The sequence below is a fragment of the Marmota flaviventris genome, chromosome 2, assembly GCF_047511675.1.
Source record: "Marmota flaviventris isolate mMarFla1 chromosome 2, mMarFla1.hap1, whole genome shotgun sequence".
Classification (NCBI taxonomy): domain Eukaryota; kingdom Metazoa; phylum Chordata; class Mammalia; order Rodentia; family Sciuridae; genus Marmota; species Marmota flaviventris.
In genome coordinates this window covers 185,844,263-185,860,339 of record NC_092499.1, presented here as the reverse complement: position 1 = coordinate 185,860,339, position 16,077 = coordinate 185,844,263, and the positions used below count along the sequence as shown (strand labels likewise).

General features: G+C 40.2%; 1 protein-coding gene, 1 long non-coding RNA gene and 1 other non-coding gene across 4 annotated transcripts in view; 1 reads left to right on the top strand and 2 right to left on the bottom strand.

Annotated features, from left to right (window-relative positions):
• Nucleotides 1-213: 213 nt before the first annotated feature.
• Top1 (DNA topoisomerase I) overlaps nucleotides 214-16,077 on the bottom strand; it is a 79,837-nt gene continuing 63,973 nt past the window's right edge. For both annotated transcript variants that reach the window (XM_071608930.1, XM_027945092.3), the window contains 8 exons: nucleotides 11,496-11,639; nucleotides 10,578-10,763; nucleotides 9,413-9,481; nucleotides 8,710-8,824; nucleotides 7,325-7,452; nucleotides 3,463-3,557; nucleotides 2,966-3,115; nucleotides 214-1,503 (listed from right to left, as the gene is read on the bottom strand). In XM_071608930.1, coding sequence (XP_071465031.1) covers nucleotides 1,401-1,503; nucleotides 2,966-3,115; nucleotides 3,463-3,557; nucleotides 7,325-7,452; nucleotides 8,710-8,824; nucleotides 9,413-9,481; nucleotides 10,578-10,763; nucleotides 11,496-11,639 — 990 coding nt within the window. In that variant the 3' untranslated portion in view covers nucleotides 214-1,400. The remainder of the gene's footprint in view (nucleotides 1,504-2,965; nucleotides 3,116-3,462; nucleotides 3,558-7,324; nucleotides 7,453-8,709; nucleotides 8,825-9,412; nucleotides 9,482-10,577; nucleotides 10,764-11,495; nucleotides 11,640-16,077) is intronic.
• On the bottom strand, nucleotides 1,672-1,744 carry Trnaa-agc (transfer RNA alanine (anticodon AGC)). Its single transcript has one exon. It is a non-coding gene; the product is annotated as a tRNA-Ala (tRNA).
• On the top strand, nucleotides 3,110-4,428 carry LOC114100400 (uncharacterized). The gene is made up of 2 exons (XR_003584068.3): nucleotides 3,110-3,201; nucleotides 3,676-4,428. It is a non-coding gene; the product is annotated as an uncharacterized lncRNA (long non-coding RNA).

Genomic DNA, 16,077 nt, shown 5'->3' with positions numbered 1-16,077 from the left:
TATTTAGGGATGTGGGCTTTGTATGTCTTTCATTCCACTCCATACCCATTAAAAGTAGGACACATGCACCCCCTTCTAGGCCAGACCCAGCCCCATTAGCTCTGTGGGAGGAGAGTCACCCTTGCAGTTAGATCATATCCCATAAGAAGTTCCAGCCTCAGAGCCCCATATCTGGCCTGGGGTCCTCAGTAACAAAGAGGCAGACACAAAAAGTTTCCGTTAAGTTGTAGGAATTTATTTTAAATAACCTACAGTTGATTAAAAGGGAATTCATGATAAAAATAGAAGATACTTGAGGAAAGATGTGGGAAATGGACTCTGCACACACACTAAACTAACAATGCCTCTAAAACTAATGATTATAGCAAAAAATGTCTTCACATTAAAATTCTGCTTTTTATGTTTTTTCCCCCATTTTTTACACAATTACACAAGAAAAAATAAAAGCCCTAACATCTTGATTATTTTTCCTTTTTTTGGACCAAATACTCATTTTCCTCTAAATTTATTGACTTGTGGAACTTTTTATACAATAAAATCTTTCAAGTGAAAGATCTGGGTTTAAAAAGAAAAAGATGGATATCTAAAAGGGTACAGAGAATGCTCAGAACAAAGGATGATGGGAAAATGGTTTCAGTCACTGATTATTTCATTATCCTTAGACTCACTCACCCTTCATCCCTCCCCAACCCCAATCTACACGATCTTTAAGATCAAGAAAAAGGTTTAAATATTTTAAAATAATTAAAGAAATAAAAATTCACATTTAAAAAGGAACACTCAAGTCAGGAAATATTTTCCCATCATGCTTTTCTGTGAACAAGTGTCTGAACCAAAACACTGCCGATGTCAGGACTGCTTCAAGTTTAATGAAGACTGATTCCCATGACAATAGAGTGAAGACTCTAACAGGTGCGCTGGGTTTTTGTTCTACTTAATTTTAAATTCCTGAAATGGGGGAAAAGGTAGGGAGTTTAGGAATTTGTTTCTATTAAAATATAGAAGTTATTGCAAAACCCTAACTGTAAAAACGCACCAATATAATCGGACTTTGCATACAGTAGCTAAGAGAAACCAAACGCCTCAGTGAAATGGCGAATTTGCTTGGCAGAATTCCAACAAATTCCCATCCACTTGCCCTCTTGAAAATAAAAACAAAATTCAAAACAAATCATACAGCTAGAATTTTGATATCTGAAATATTTTTAAATAAGTTGTCCATAGGACAACTGGCTCAGCTCTCCCTTATAATATCTCCAGGTTTATCTTTTCGCAAAGATGTTGGTTTGTTAAGACTTGCTGCCTCTCCCTCAGGTGTGAGGGTTATTGAGGCTCACAGTTTATCCATCTTCCTCAAAGCATACTGTTCCTTTTCACAGAACCCTGCCCTCTGAGACTGGCTAAAACTCGAAGTCCTCATTGGCCATGTCCATGGCCCAGGCAAACTTCTCCCGCTGGGTTTTGTTGTAAATTTTCTCAATTGGGACTCCCCACTTCTTGCACCTGCAAACAAGGGAGACAAAAAGGAGATTAGTGACTCCAGAGAGTAATGCCTAGACCAGGGGCCTGGGCTTGGATATGCTACCTTTCCTACATTATCTCACTTAATATGGTGCAACAGGCATGTCCTAAGGGGTTTACGTCATCAATTAAATTTTTTTTGGGGGGTGGTGGTGGTGCCAGGGATTGAACCCAGGGCCTTGTGCATGCTAGGCAAGCACTCTACCAACTGAGCCACATCCCCAGCTCCAGTTAATTTAGCTTGACAGTGATCTCTAAACTAAGTGTTACTACAGATGTACAGAGAAGAAAACAAGCAAAGGTATTAAGTGATTATGTTCTTAAGCAGCTAGTTACTGATGGAGCTAAAATTTTGGTCCAAGCAGTTTGGCTCCAGAGCCCACCCATTTAATCATTGTACCACACTGTCCTTCAAGAACTACCTCAGCCTCTAGCACCAAAAAGTACAAAGCTGCTGGGCGCGGTGGTGCACACTTGTAATCCCAGTGGCTCGGGAGGCTCAGGCAAGAAGATCACAAGTTCAAAGCCAGCCTCAGCCACAGCGAGATGCTAAGCAACTCAATGAGACCCTGTCGCTAAATAAAATACAAAATAGAGCTGGGGATGTGGCTCAGTGGTTGAGTGCCCAAGTTCAATCCCGCGTACCCCCCCCAAAAGGTACAAAGCTGGGTGGAGCCTCTTCCATTGGGTGTGATAATCACTACCTATGCCCCCCAAAATTCAATAACTCAAGCTTATTAAACATCTTCAAAAATAAGCCACTTTGTTTTGGATATTATATGACAGAGATGAGGTTAGAGGAAGCCGCACAACAGAGAACTTACGTGCCTTTGTTGCCTCTGTGTAGGCTGCGCATATCTATATTCTCACTTTTGTTTTTGTCTTGTTTTACCTTCCTTCATTTGCAAAAATTTCACTGACAAGTTCTATTAAAGTGGGGGCTGAGGATGTAGCTCAGTTGGTAGAGTGCTTGCTTGCCTTGCACGCACAAGGCCCTGGGTTCAATCCCCAGCACCAAAAAACAAACAAGTTCTATTAAAGTGTAAATGGATTCTATTTTTACTTCAATAAGAGCTATGCTATGGGGTTTTCACTCTTGTACTAAAATTCCTTTAAGGATAGATAGGGATTGCACCCACATTTTTAAAACAAAACATACCCTCTAAGATAATACAATAGGATTGATTTCTTAGGGCAAGCCAGACCTCCCCAGAGGACTAGAAGTGTACTCAGGAATGGCAATGGAGGTCAACATGCTCTTAGAATCTTTCCAACCTTCTCAAGGCAGGAACAATACAAAGGCTCAATGCTGGACTTGGGTTGTGACTCAGTGGTAGAGCACTTGCCTAGCATGTGTGAGGCACTGGGTTTGATTCTCAGCACTACATGTAAGTAAATAAAGTCTATTCAGAACAACTTAAAAAAAAAAAAGCTCAATGCTTACCAAGCCACTGTGATCCTAGGGTCCAGATAATTGAGTTTAGAGGTTCCCAAAGCAATTTGTTTATTCTCTTCTCGCTCTGTGGCCTGAACTTCCAACTTCATCAACTGTTCCTCCAATCTCTGCACAGCCTTCTTCTTTGACTCTACTACCCTGGAAGAATGGCAGAGTTATCAAGAACTGAACCGGGCCTCTGGACAAGAGCATACCACAACCCTATCCTGCCAGACCCAACAAAGGTACAAACAGGCCCATGAACAGAGGCTGAGGCAGGAGGATCACAAGTTCAAAGCTAGCCTTGGCAACTTATCGAGACTCTTGCCTTAAAATAAATTTTAAAAAGGGTTGGGGATGTGGCTCAGTGGTTAAGTGCCTCTGGATTAAATCCCCAGTACAAACAAAACAAAACCCCTAGAATAGCTGGGGCACCAGGGCCTTAGAGGGATACTACACATTTTTCTCTCAATCAACCCGGACTTGGCACATTATCAGGTACATACTTCTTGGTCTTTGCATCCTTCATAACTTTGGCATCAGCCTTAGCGCTTTTCAGGTTCCTCCGGGCATCTGCTAACTGGTCCTTCTTGGCATCAATCTAGGCAGGGAAAAACATCAGCAAAGTTAGGAGCAAAATGAGCTAGAGAAGGGAAAAAAGGGTTCATTGAAGAGGGCGAAATCTATAAGTTGCCTCCACAAGGAAGGCTATCTTTTAGGGTTTTTCAGGTAAAAACACTTAAGCAATGGCCTCATGAAGACACAAGGAGACACAGTGACTGCTGAATTCTACTGCTGTTTTTTTCGTTTACATTCTCCATTGATTATCCAAGAAATGAAGATTCTTATAGGGCAGTGACCTGGGAATCTGGATACTACTCTAATCAGCGACCCCTAAGGCTTTAGGGGTATGTAGGCTGAAAGGGGAGTCCAGATGGAGCCTGTGCCTGGTTGTAATCTTCATTTCAAGAATACTGTGGGAGAGAAGTACTTAGAATTCTGGGACTGAATACTTGCATCTACTGAGTAAGCCCAACATATTCCTCACATTCTGCCAGCACTCTGGAAAGGAGCTGCCAGCGTCTGAAGGAAAATGATGCACTGAAGAGAATATCCAAGAAACTATGAAATGGCAATTAAAGATGTCCCAAACCAATATAAGACGTGCCTCTGGTATTCTGTTTCAGAAAGGAGAGAAGTCTGAGGTAAGAAGGAAATCAGTGTCAGACTTGGTGGCACACTCCTATAATCCCAGCTACTTGAGAGGCTGAGGCAAGAGGATCACAAGTTTGAGGCCAGCCTCAGAAACTTAATGAGACCCCATGTCAAAATAATTAGAAAGGAATAGGGAGTTGGGATTGTAGTTCAGTGGTTGAGTGCTTGCCTAGCATGTGTGAGGCACTGGGTTAGAGTCTCAGTACCATGTGTAAATAAATAAATATAATAAAGGTCCACTGACTTAAAAAAAAAAATAAAGTCTGGGGATGTAATTCAGTGTCAGAGCCCCTGGTTCAATTTCTAGTGCCCTGATATCCCCACCAAAAAAGAAGGGAATTAGTTAATCGCTCAAAACAAGAGATGTGGAAACATCTTGGGGAATCCTACAAAGGAAGAGACAGGGGAACCCTGTTTCAACCATTCTTGCTTGTTAGAACATTTCTGAAAAATCTATTTCTCTTAGGGTACTTCTTAGAGATGGCAGCAGCTATCTAGCCATGTGTCTAGAGTTCAAACCAGTGAGTTTGCTCTGGTGGTGTAGAAAACAGAACCTCATCCTTATGATCACCCTGCTAACCTAGAAGGTCAAGAAAACCTCACAAAGTAAATATACACTTGACTAACACATACTAGGTTACTGCTCACTAAGCCTAGAATTCTCAGATACACACACACAGCCCACCCAAGACTAGAAACAGAGGCCACCATTGTGAGATAAAAATTAAGCACGTTTACTATACATGGCTTACTTCCAACAGCTGTTGTCAAAAGCCAAGATGAAGGAACCAATTCTGTATACAAAAGCATCACAGACACCACTAGCCAGATTCTTCTTGGGCTAAAAATGCAGCAAACCACAATCTTAACCATTTCTAAGAATGCTAAATTGGCAGGCTATGTCAAATTCTCTCTAAGCATCAAAGACTCCATTGATTCACTTAGCAAATGGGCGTGTGTTTGCTTTGGGGGCATATATATAGGAGAGGGATTCTGGGCTTGGAGGTCTGGTCTAGCAGGCAGTATGGGCTGCCCAAATAGTGGTTCCAGAATGAGAGCGACAAAAGGTCTCCTCATTCTTCTGGGAGGGTCTCCTGAATTAGATAAATAGCAACCAAACATTCATACTTTTATTTCTAGTGTGGAATGATAACATGAGAAAAGTAAACAATACTAGATGACCTCTACTTAACAGAGTGGCAGCAAAGGGGAGCTGTTTGGATGGGTGGTCTATAGGGTTCCTTGCTTGCCAACCATATGCTTCCAGGATTCAAGAAGTCTATGGCTATATATTTACTCACTGTGGACATGTACATTCCTTCAGGACCACCAGCTGGCTTCTAGAGTGGTAACTACAGATTGCCTGTGTCTTAGGACCCAGATGTACTTCTAGGTGTTTATTTTAAAGTAATTACAATAAAAGAAAAACACTGTGAACTGAAAATCTCTATGATGTCTCATTCCACATCATTTTAAAACTCTAGTAGTCTAAGTATAGAATCTCATAAACTTGGCTGGAAAAAAGTTATCTGTAATTTTTATTAATCTCTAGTTGACACTGAGTATTTCTTTAATTATGAATATGGGCAACAAACCATAGTAACATCAGTAGGACCTGTGAGTATCACCAAAAGATGTTATATTTATTTTCATATAATATTACAATTGGAGCCAGGTGTAGTGGCGCATGCCTGTAATACTAGTAACTGTGGAAGTTTCAGACAGGAGGATCACGAGTTCAAAGCCGGCCTCAGCAACAGTGAAGCACTTAGCAACTCAGTGAGACCCTGTCTCTAAATAAAATACAAAATAGGGTTGGGGATGTGGCTCAGTGGTTGAGTGTCCTTGAATTCAATCCCCAGTAACAACAACAACAACAAAACAATTGGTGCAATAATCTTGAAATACCATTTATACGCATTACTACCTTAAAATTTACAATATTAGAATTATCAAGTTTTTTTTTTTTTTTAACAAAAAGAGAATTTTTCGATATTTATTTTTTAGTTTTCGGTGGACACAACATCTTTATTTTATTTTTATGTGGTGCTGAGGATTGAACCCAGCGCCCCGTGCATCCCAGGTGAGCGCACAATTGCTTGAGCCACATCCCCAGCCCCTACCCTCAAGGTTTTTTTTATTGGTTTCCTTTGGCCCTGCATATCTGTCATAATAGTGAAATATCTACAAACTTTAACTGTAGGTTAGCAAATTAGGATGGTTTAGTTATGCAGCCACTGCTAAAAAAATACTCATCGCAGGCCAAGTACACTGGCACATGCCTGTCACCTGAGTAGCCCAGAGGCTGAGTGAGGCAGGAGGATGTTAAGTTTGAGGTTAGCCTGGGCAACTGGGTGAGACCCTGTTTCAAAATGAGGAATAAAAGGTGGGAGGCATTGAATTGTTTGCACATTTACACATCAGTGTCTCTGTAGACCATAACTGTGGCATACGGCTAATATTGAGCAGATGCTTGATGATAAACTATATTGTGATTCATGTATAATATGTAAACATAAAAATATGTGTACCAGGATTAGGGGGAACTCAAATATTATTTCAACATCTTTTTATTTTTTGAGATGGGGTATCACTTTATTACCCAGGCTGGGCTCAAACTTGCTATCATCCAGCCTCTGCCTCTAAAGTAGGCTGGGATTACAGGCATGTGCCACCGTGCCTTAATTTGAAAAGAGCTCTTTTTCTTTCTTTCTTTTTCTTCTTGTGGTGCTGGGGATTAAACCAGGGTTCTCACACAGGGTATGGCAAACCTTCTATCACTAAACTACATCCCTAGCTCTAGAGTTGTATTTCTGAGCCACAGCAACAAAACTTTCTTTATATCTATTTTCCTCATGTACAGTAGCAAAAGCACATCAAGGTTAGCACTTCAAAATAGGTAGTGGCCAGTATAGAACTTCTGACCAAAGCAGAAAGAATTCCTGTACAACCGGTACCTTGATATTCATAACTACTATCATACTGTCACTATTTATTTATCCTTAATATGGACAGACCAAGACTGGCCTGCAGATATCCTGGTTCAAAAGGCTGGATTATAAAAGCCTCCTCTTTGCAGGTTATCTGCAAAATTAACAAGTTGTAGACAAGTTTCCCTTCATTTTGCTACCCCATCATCTAGTCCCAAGGTACCTTAGACTGTAAGTTCATCATAGACTTCTCAAATGTTTTTGGTGGTGCCCTCTGATGGTTGCAAAGAATAGCAACAGCTCGATTGGCACGGTTATAAGAAAGAATCTTTGCTGGAATATTCTCATCCGCTGTAAAAAAAAAGATGATAATAAGAGTTAGTTTGTATGCCCAACAGTGCACACATGTCAATGATTTTACTGGCCCTTACCACACTCAAATGATGAAGTTTCTCCCAAGGCACAAGGTCAAAATTCAAGAGTTAATGGTCATAAGAAAATGACAACATGAAGTGTATATGTAAACCTAGCCTGGATGAATTCCCTCCATAAGAGGAATTTGAGTCTCCTTCTTTTTTCAGTTGTTGATGCACCTTTATTTTTATTCGTATGTGGTACTGAGAATTGAACCCAATGCCTTATATGTGCTAGGAAAGCGCTCTGCCACTGAGCTACAGCCACCCCCCTCTCTTTTTTAAGGGTCTCATTGTGTTGACCACATTGGCCCTCAACTCCTAGGGTCAGTGATCATCCTGCCTCAGCCTCCTAAGTAGCTGGGACTATAGGTAAGCCAACATGACTGGCTTGTTTCTATAATATAGTGAAATATACACCCATCTTTTTGTCCAAGGAGTCAGGACAGGGACTCTTCTGATGCCTCATTCCTGCTTTCTACCTACTTGTCTAAAGGAGCCTAAAGAAATGTATAACTGGAAAGGAGTCTGTAGATGAAGATGAGATAAAGAAACCTTAAGTTTCACACTTTAAGCCACAAGGCAGTATACTGTTTAAAAAGGAAAACTATCAATGTCCTGCAAAGAAATATTTTACCTTACTGTGTGGCATTCTTTATCCTACCCTAAAATATTGCCCCTCAACATGCCTATCTCTGGCTTTTCTGGCTCATATTCTAAGACCACTTAACATGTTTACAAAGGACATTGAAAACTTAGTAGTGACTGGTCCCCCCATGGGAGTGTGGGGGTTGAGTGCGGTAGGGAGCTGTGGCTCTTGGTAGTATCTTCTGTAGCTAGTTTTAACTTTATTCTCTCCAAGTTAAAAGAACATCATAGTATTACCTCTTCCTTCACCTTGTGAGCTTTTAAATAACATATATGTAAAACACAAAACCCAGGCATTTTCTAGGCAGAAAGAAAAGTTCTGTAAGGGTAGGAGTAGGAGAAACAGCACTGATCCTATTCATACAACTAAGCTTTAGTGCCTTTTTTTTTTTTTCCTTAAAGCTTTAGCTCTTGATAAAGGCCTGGAGGGAAAATGTTTCCAGTCACAATGGTGAGAAGAAAAAGTGGAACTAATCTAGGATTTAGCTAAGCAAGGACACTGGCACCATCAGCAGGATGTGGCCACGTGTGGTCAAGCAACACTTACGGGCTGTGAGTTCTTTCAGCTGCTGCTGTAGCGTGATGGAGGCATTGTAAGTACGGAACACCTTGGCTGTCAAGCCCTCCATGAGATCCTGAAGGTGTTTGTTTAGAATACCAGTCTGGAGAAAATAAGGCAAGAGAGAAGAGAGGGGATTTGGGGATTGAGGTAAGAAGCACATCATCCTGTCCCTTCTGGCAAGCCCTAGGAGTTATTTATGCTAGTGCAGTTGAAATCTTGTCAGGTTTACTGTCTTCAAGTGGAAAGTTAGGTAAGAGAGGGAAAATAATTTCATACTATAGGATTACATGATGCCTCCTTATGAAGTACTTCAATTCTAAGCAGGCCAATAAAGCAAATTTGTCCTTCCCTATTAAGATTTTCTCTGGCAAGCTCTCAGGGGCAAATCTTGGGTCTCCAGAAGTGGCTGGGTATCCAGCTAATGTAAGCCTGTGTAGGAAACAGGGAAGAATAAAAGGCAGGGCTCATCTATCCCCACCTCAGCACTTTGGCAGTTGTTATGCAGTAGAGGTGTCTGCTTCTGGCCAGATTCACTGTCTGCCCTGACGGAGGAAAAGTACACATAATGCCATGGGACAGACTTGGCTGAAGGAAGACCTCGAACCATCCCACTGGCAACCATCTCCTTTAGGAGCTTGTAAGGCCCAGTTTAGGACTCCCTTCAGCCCAGTGTGCTTTGTCCACTCACATTTAGTCTATCAAAAAGATCATCCTCAGGCTGCTTGTTCTCCATAAATAGTTGCAAGTTCTTAAAAACCTAGAAGAAATAAGAGAAGTCCAATTATTATTCTTTTAAAAAAAATCTTTAGAGGGCTAGGGTTATGGCTCAGAGGTAGAGCGCTTGCCTACCATGTGTAAGGCACTGGGTTTGATCCCCAGCACCACATAAAAATAAAATAAAGATATTGAGTCCACCTATAACTAGAAAATAAATATTAAAAAAAAATCTTTAGAGCTAATTTTCAAACTTAAATAGAAAGAGTAAAGTACAAGGACAATCTATAACTCTTTACCCAGATTCTCTGTGTTATAATAATCTGTTCTGAGCCAGTTGTGGTTAGTTAACATAGCCCTTGAGCCCTAAATATTTCAGTGTGTATTTCATAGGAACAGAATAGAAATATTCCCTTTACGTCGATATACTATTTATGAGTTGCATGAATTTATATTGATACACACTGTTGTCCAAGGGGCTAGATTACTGGGATCTTATGTGTCTTTTGTTCAAGCCCAATACATTGAGAATGATTAGGCTGGGACTATCACCTGCACCTCTGAAATGATGGGCTCAAAATACCTGGAAACTAAAAAATCAACTCTTTTACTCATTTGGTGTGTGGCTGAGTAAAGAGGCAAGGTGACAAATGCACAACACGACTAAGGCATTTTGTGATGTGGTTAAATCATTAAAACAGCATGACTGGGTTCAATCTTTTTTTTTTTAAAGAGAGAGAATTTTAATATTTATTTTTTAGTTTTCGGCGGACACAACATCTTTCTTTGTATGTGGTGCTGAGGATCGAACCCGGGCCGCACGCATGCCAGGCGAGCACACTACCACTTGAGCCACATCCCCAGCCCTGGGTTCAATCTTACATTGAGTTTATTTTGAAGACCAACTCTACAGATGTTGAATACTGCTTTAAAAGATGGCCTCTTACACCCAGGAAGGTGGCACAAGTTGCGGGACAGGAAGTGTACAGCACAACAAGTAATACCTGTCCCCTATCTTCAGGTCATTTTTGCTATTGCCCAGCAAAGTGCAGAGCACATGAAAAGCCCTCAATAAATGCTTAGTGAATGAACAAACAAATGAAAAAACATGGCAGGAAAAACATGCCACATTAACTTACTCGTCTCTCAACTGGGACCTTGTTATAGTATCTGATTGAGTCCTTCCCAGGGAAGTCAAACTCTACCACATGTTCCTGACCATCCAATTCTGGGTGAAGATTGATGTGCTCCACACGAAGTGAACAGCAACCCACAGTGTCTGCTGTTTCTCCTTCCTCCTTCTCATTGCCTGCTCTCAGAGCAAGCTGCCCAGGGAAGACAGATAAGAAAAAGATTAGCATGAACGAAAATATGTGAACCTTATAGCATCTCTAGGAAACTCAAAAGAGCAGCCTCTCAATTCTCCTTGGGAACAGAGCATCAGTCTGCATAGTCTGAAAACTATGGATTCTACAGATGATTTTTCTATGAAAGCTACAGGGACACTAAACATATAAAGATCCAAGTTTCTCTTTTCCATCATTGAAAAGAGAGACGAAAGAAAGAATTTTTAAAAAAGGCAACAAAATGAGGATAATATTTCGACTCTGGGCAATCAAACCCCAAAAACTAGTGTCTTAATTTTGCAACAATTCAGAATTGTGCTGAAATATAGGCAGTGAAAAATAGAATTCTTTTTCTTTTCTAAAGTTTTAAGTTATACCAGTTTGTGCAACTTTTGATTCAGTTACAGAAAAAAACAAGTATATATGTGTTGGTTGTGATCTAAACTTTTCTATTTTGGGTCATGATTGAAAAGAGTTTAAAACATCACAGTATTTCCAACAAGTTCAGATTCATGCGAATCCTGTTATGCAGACCATACTCAGATAGACTGTGGATGCCTCTTGCTCCAACACTGCCTTCCTTACTGGGCCAGGCTTGATGCAAGCAAGATGGTGATTGTCAGGGTGTCACGGCTACCAACCCCCACTCCCTAGGACTTGGCACAGATCTTGGCAGAGCCATGGCTAATGTTGACTGAAAGCTTTTCCTACCTTGTCAATAAAGTATAGTGCTACAGCTCTCTGCCGGACTTTCATCTCTTTGGACTTCCAATCTTCTCGATACTGGTTTCGGATTTTGTCCACACACTTCTTCAGCCGCCGAGCAGTCTCATATTTCTGCCAGTCTTTCTCACCCTGCAAAGACCAACCCCAAATGGTTTGTTTAGCAACTGGGGAATAAGACAGACTTATATTCAAGTTCAGAAATCTGAACCAAAGAGAAGGACCTTGAGATTAAGCAAGGTTGAAAAACACAGAACTGAAAAGAAAGTAAGTCTGGGGCATTTAACCTGGTAAAGAACACATGCTTGCCCCATTTTCCCTGTCAATCATAACTGGCTCCTGTGTGACTGCTGTGTATGTCCCCTTTCTGTCAGAGAGTATAAACATTCCCATTTCCTCATCAGCATCACAGTTTTGCTACTGAATATGTGACCCAATAGCAGTTTTCTGTTACCACTGAATTCCATTAAATTTAAGACAACCATTCACAGTTTGATGGGGCTGTCAAAGAGGCAGAATCAAAGACTACAACATATAATTACCAAGGTACAAAATTACTTCCAGGAACAGCTATAATCATTCACCATTTTCTAACTTTTGCATTTAAAATATTTAAAAGTATTCCATGATTAGACTGAAAGAACAATGTTTCTGGAAGTTGTTTTTTCTTGGGGGGGGGGGGGGCATTAAAATTTTTGTGTAATGTTTAAAAATTGATTCTAAAGCCAAAGAAGGGCCATTAAAATATGTAAAAAGACAAACTAGACAACAGAGAAGAGCAATTTCTGCTGCCATGATGAATACACACAGATTCATAACCAAGGATAAATACTGTTGAGTGAGAAGGATAAAGAAGGGGAAAAAAATCCCAAAGAAGCAGGGAGTATTACAAGGCACAAAACTGACTACATGACATGAAGACAGGAAAGGAAGGAACTTAAGAACCTAATAATTCTGCTCTTAATTCTCCAACTTCACCAACAAAGTAAAGAGGTAGTGACTTCTACCCACTATGACTGTTTCCACCTATGCCATGAACCCACAGTACTTGAGAACCAAGAACTGTGGTCAAGGTAACCAACCTCTGTACATGCAGGGGCATGGGGTACAGAGCAAGAAATGCCCACTACTTTTAGATCCTAGCAAATGTTCAGAAATTAAAGCTTTTGTAGGCGGGCTAAGGAGTCATCAGCATTCTCCCATGATCATGTATGCATACTATTTATAGGGACATATTTGGCTAAACAGAGAGGTTCAGTTGTGGATGGGTGATTTAGTAGCTGGTGAGGCAGAAGAAATATCTAAGTCTTATTTCCTGGGGAGTGGGAAATTTCTGGCGGAATTTTCTAAGTGCGTTTTGATATTTAAAAGGGTGAATAAGAAGAAGTTTGTCATAAGCTGTCTTCATGTACACGTCAGTGACGAATCTCTCTGAGAATTATTCTTACACACTCACACAGGAAAAAAGGGACCTGAAAGGCTCTTTCCAATCACTCCAGTGCACACAGGGCCTATGGGCTTGAGTACACTTGGGTTACATTTGCTCCATTCCTTAGTCATCCCATTGAGATTAAGGTAGGAGTGAGAGAAAAAGGGTTTAGAAAAACCCAAACAGTATGTCATTCATACAAGATGCCACTAAGAAAAAAATATATACCACTAGACAAACTCTCCTGGAATAAGGATCCAAGATTCTCTCAAAATAAGGACACTGGGATGGGGGTGGGAGCAGAAGCCACCCTGTCTAGATTTAGCAGGAGATATGGCCTCTAAGAAATATGCTTATCCCTGTTGCTTTCAGTTTACACTGTTTCTAGTAACAAGACTGAAAAAAGCCTAAGTGTCTCTTTTTTATCTACTAAAACACCATATCATAAATAAAATGGATAAATTAAAAGTGTTAATGTTAAAGACAATAAAATCTCAAAACCAAAGCTGAGTAGACAAGCTATAGAGTGATCCTAATAACACACCTAAGTTAAAACTTGTATTCTTGTATATTTGAAATGTTTCGTTAAAGGTCAAACCCCTAATATGCTTGTATAGTTCTGTGCTTGCACTGCTTCTCTGGGTGGCAATGCAAAGTTGAAAAGCATTCAAACTCCAACCTCTGCAGAATACTGTTATCCTGAGTGGAAGACAGATTAAGAGAGGACTGAGACCAAGTTCAAGAAGTTGACTCCCCACTGACACTACTCTTCCAGGCCTACCATGACTCTTCTTGGAATCCCATCCCCAGTTGATCAGAGTCAGGCATTCTATTTTGGGTACAAGGTATCTAGGCAGGGCCTACCTTTGGGTGAATTCAAGGTTCACTACCATAATCATAACTGAGAAACTTGAGTAAATGCTTACTGTGTAAAGCAGTTATCTGGATGATGTCTGCAATAAAACTGGTTGGCTTTCTGCTTTTTCTTGGAGGGGTGTGTGCGCACGTGCATGCACCAGGGATTGAACTTGGGCACTCAACCACGGAGCCATATCCCCAACCCTATTTTGTATTTTATTCAGAGACAGGTTTTGCTGAGTTGCTTAATGCCTTGCTTTTGCTGAGGCTGGCTTTGAACTCATAATCCCTCCAAGCTGCTGGGATTATAGGCGTCTGCTACCACACACGGCAGCTTTCTGTTTTTGAGGTACTCCACCTGGCCCATCTAAGGATCTCTATCTTCAGAAAGGCTGTTATAATCAACTCTTGTTTATTATTGTACAAGTATACATCATTCACATATTTGGAATTTGTTCATTGGCTCTCCATCCCCATTTTTGCCATTATCTGTCTAGTCATTACAATTTCTTAACATAGAATACAATAGTCTCCTATTAGAATCCCAGCTGTTTGGGTCCAATCTAGTCTCCACAAAGCAGCAATCAGTCAGAATTATCAGTTAGTTTCCAGAAATCAAGTCTGGTATTATTATTATTGTTTCTGGACTTTCAAAAACCCAGGTCAGTGGCATACTTTTGGACTAAGATAATAATAAAAAAGAAATTTAAAAGAGAATTAGAGACAGAGAACCTGCTTCCCTCTATAGCCTACTCTCATGCCCCCCCCTTTGTGTGTGTGTGTGTATGTGTACTGGGGATTGAACTCAAGGGTGCTTAACCATAGACCCCCATCCCCACCCACACCTTTTTTTAATCTTTTGAGATGGGGTCTCACTTAGTTGCCAAGGCTGGCTTTGTACTTGCGATTCTCCTGCCTCAGCTCTCCAGAGCTGCTGGGATTACAGGTGTGCACCCACCACTGCACTCAGCCTCAGGCTCTTTATTATTCCTCCATGCATACCAAGCCTTCTTTCTGTCCTCAAAACCACCAAGCTCTTTCTCCCCTCAAGGATTTCAAAAGGATATTTTCTCTGGCCAAATACCCATTCCTATATTTGCTTCAGGGATAAAATCCAACTCATCCCACCCATAAATCTAACCTTAAATGTTAACTCCTTGGAAAAGTCTTCCCTGAATCCCAGAGGCCAGATGAGGTCCCTGGTACACTCTCTACTGATACCCTGGTTCTTCTGTTTTGCAGCATTTCTAACAATTTATATTTGGTGTGATTATATGCCCATGCCTCTAAAATCTTGCTTAAGCTAGGCTACCTATAGTCAAGACACTCCTCCAATTCAATTAGTTCTCCAATGGTCCTTCACAAAGAGGAAAAAAATGGTCTTCTCTTCAACATGTCATTTAAAGGTGGCTATAATGTGGCAGTAGGATGTCACAGGAAAGTCTAAGGAGACTGAAGATCTAAATTAGAATCTAAGAGAAATGAAGTTAGGGTTAGCAGTAATCAAATCATGGATAAGTTTTTTGGCTCCCACAGGCTAAATTTACTCCTGTATAAAAGGGAGGCATAAGTATGTGTCTGTTATAGATGTTAAGAGACTCAAATCAAGCATAAATCCTTTTTAACAACACAATATCCATTATTTTGATTATTTTAATATTGTGGTAAATAACAGAATTCAACACTAAAATGTTGTGTGATCATCATTACTTGATAATTATTATTAACTTTTAAAATATTTTTTGTAGTTGTACACAATAACTTTATTTATTTACTTATTTATTTATTTTTATGTGGTGCTAAGGATCGAACCCAGGACCTTGCATGTACGAGGCAAGCGCTCTACCGCTGAGCCATAACCCCAGCCCCTTGATAATTATTTTTGTTATTCCTATTCACACCCTCTATTCCTCAACATGTTCTGTCTCTCTCTGTTCATAACCACACAATTATTTCTATTTGAAGCTCTTTTAAGACTTAGTTTTAGCCTAATTTCCTTTATAAAATTGTTCTTGATCTCTAATGCTGGTAATAACTGCTTTCTGTTTATCTAAAACATTTAATTTTTATCTTTCTTCTGTCACAGTTGAATTTTTACCAGAACAGCCCATCGGTGGCCTACAAATTCTTTGAGGGCTAAAAGCATTGTTTATCTACTTTTGTAGCCCTAGAGCTTTGTGTTATTTAAGAAATAATGTTTCTTTAAATGACTTGCTTAGGAGTTCTTTTTCTGATTCTTTATTTATTCTAGTTAAAGTAATTTTTCAATTGATAGGGGCAAAA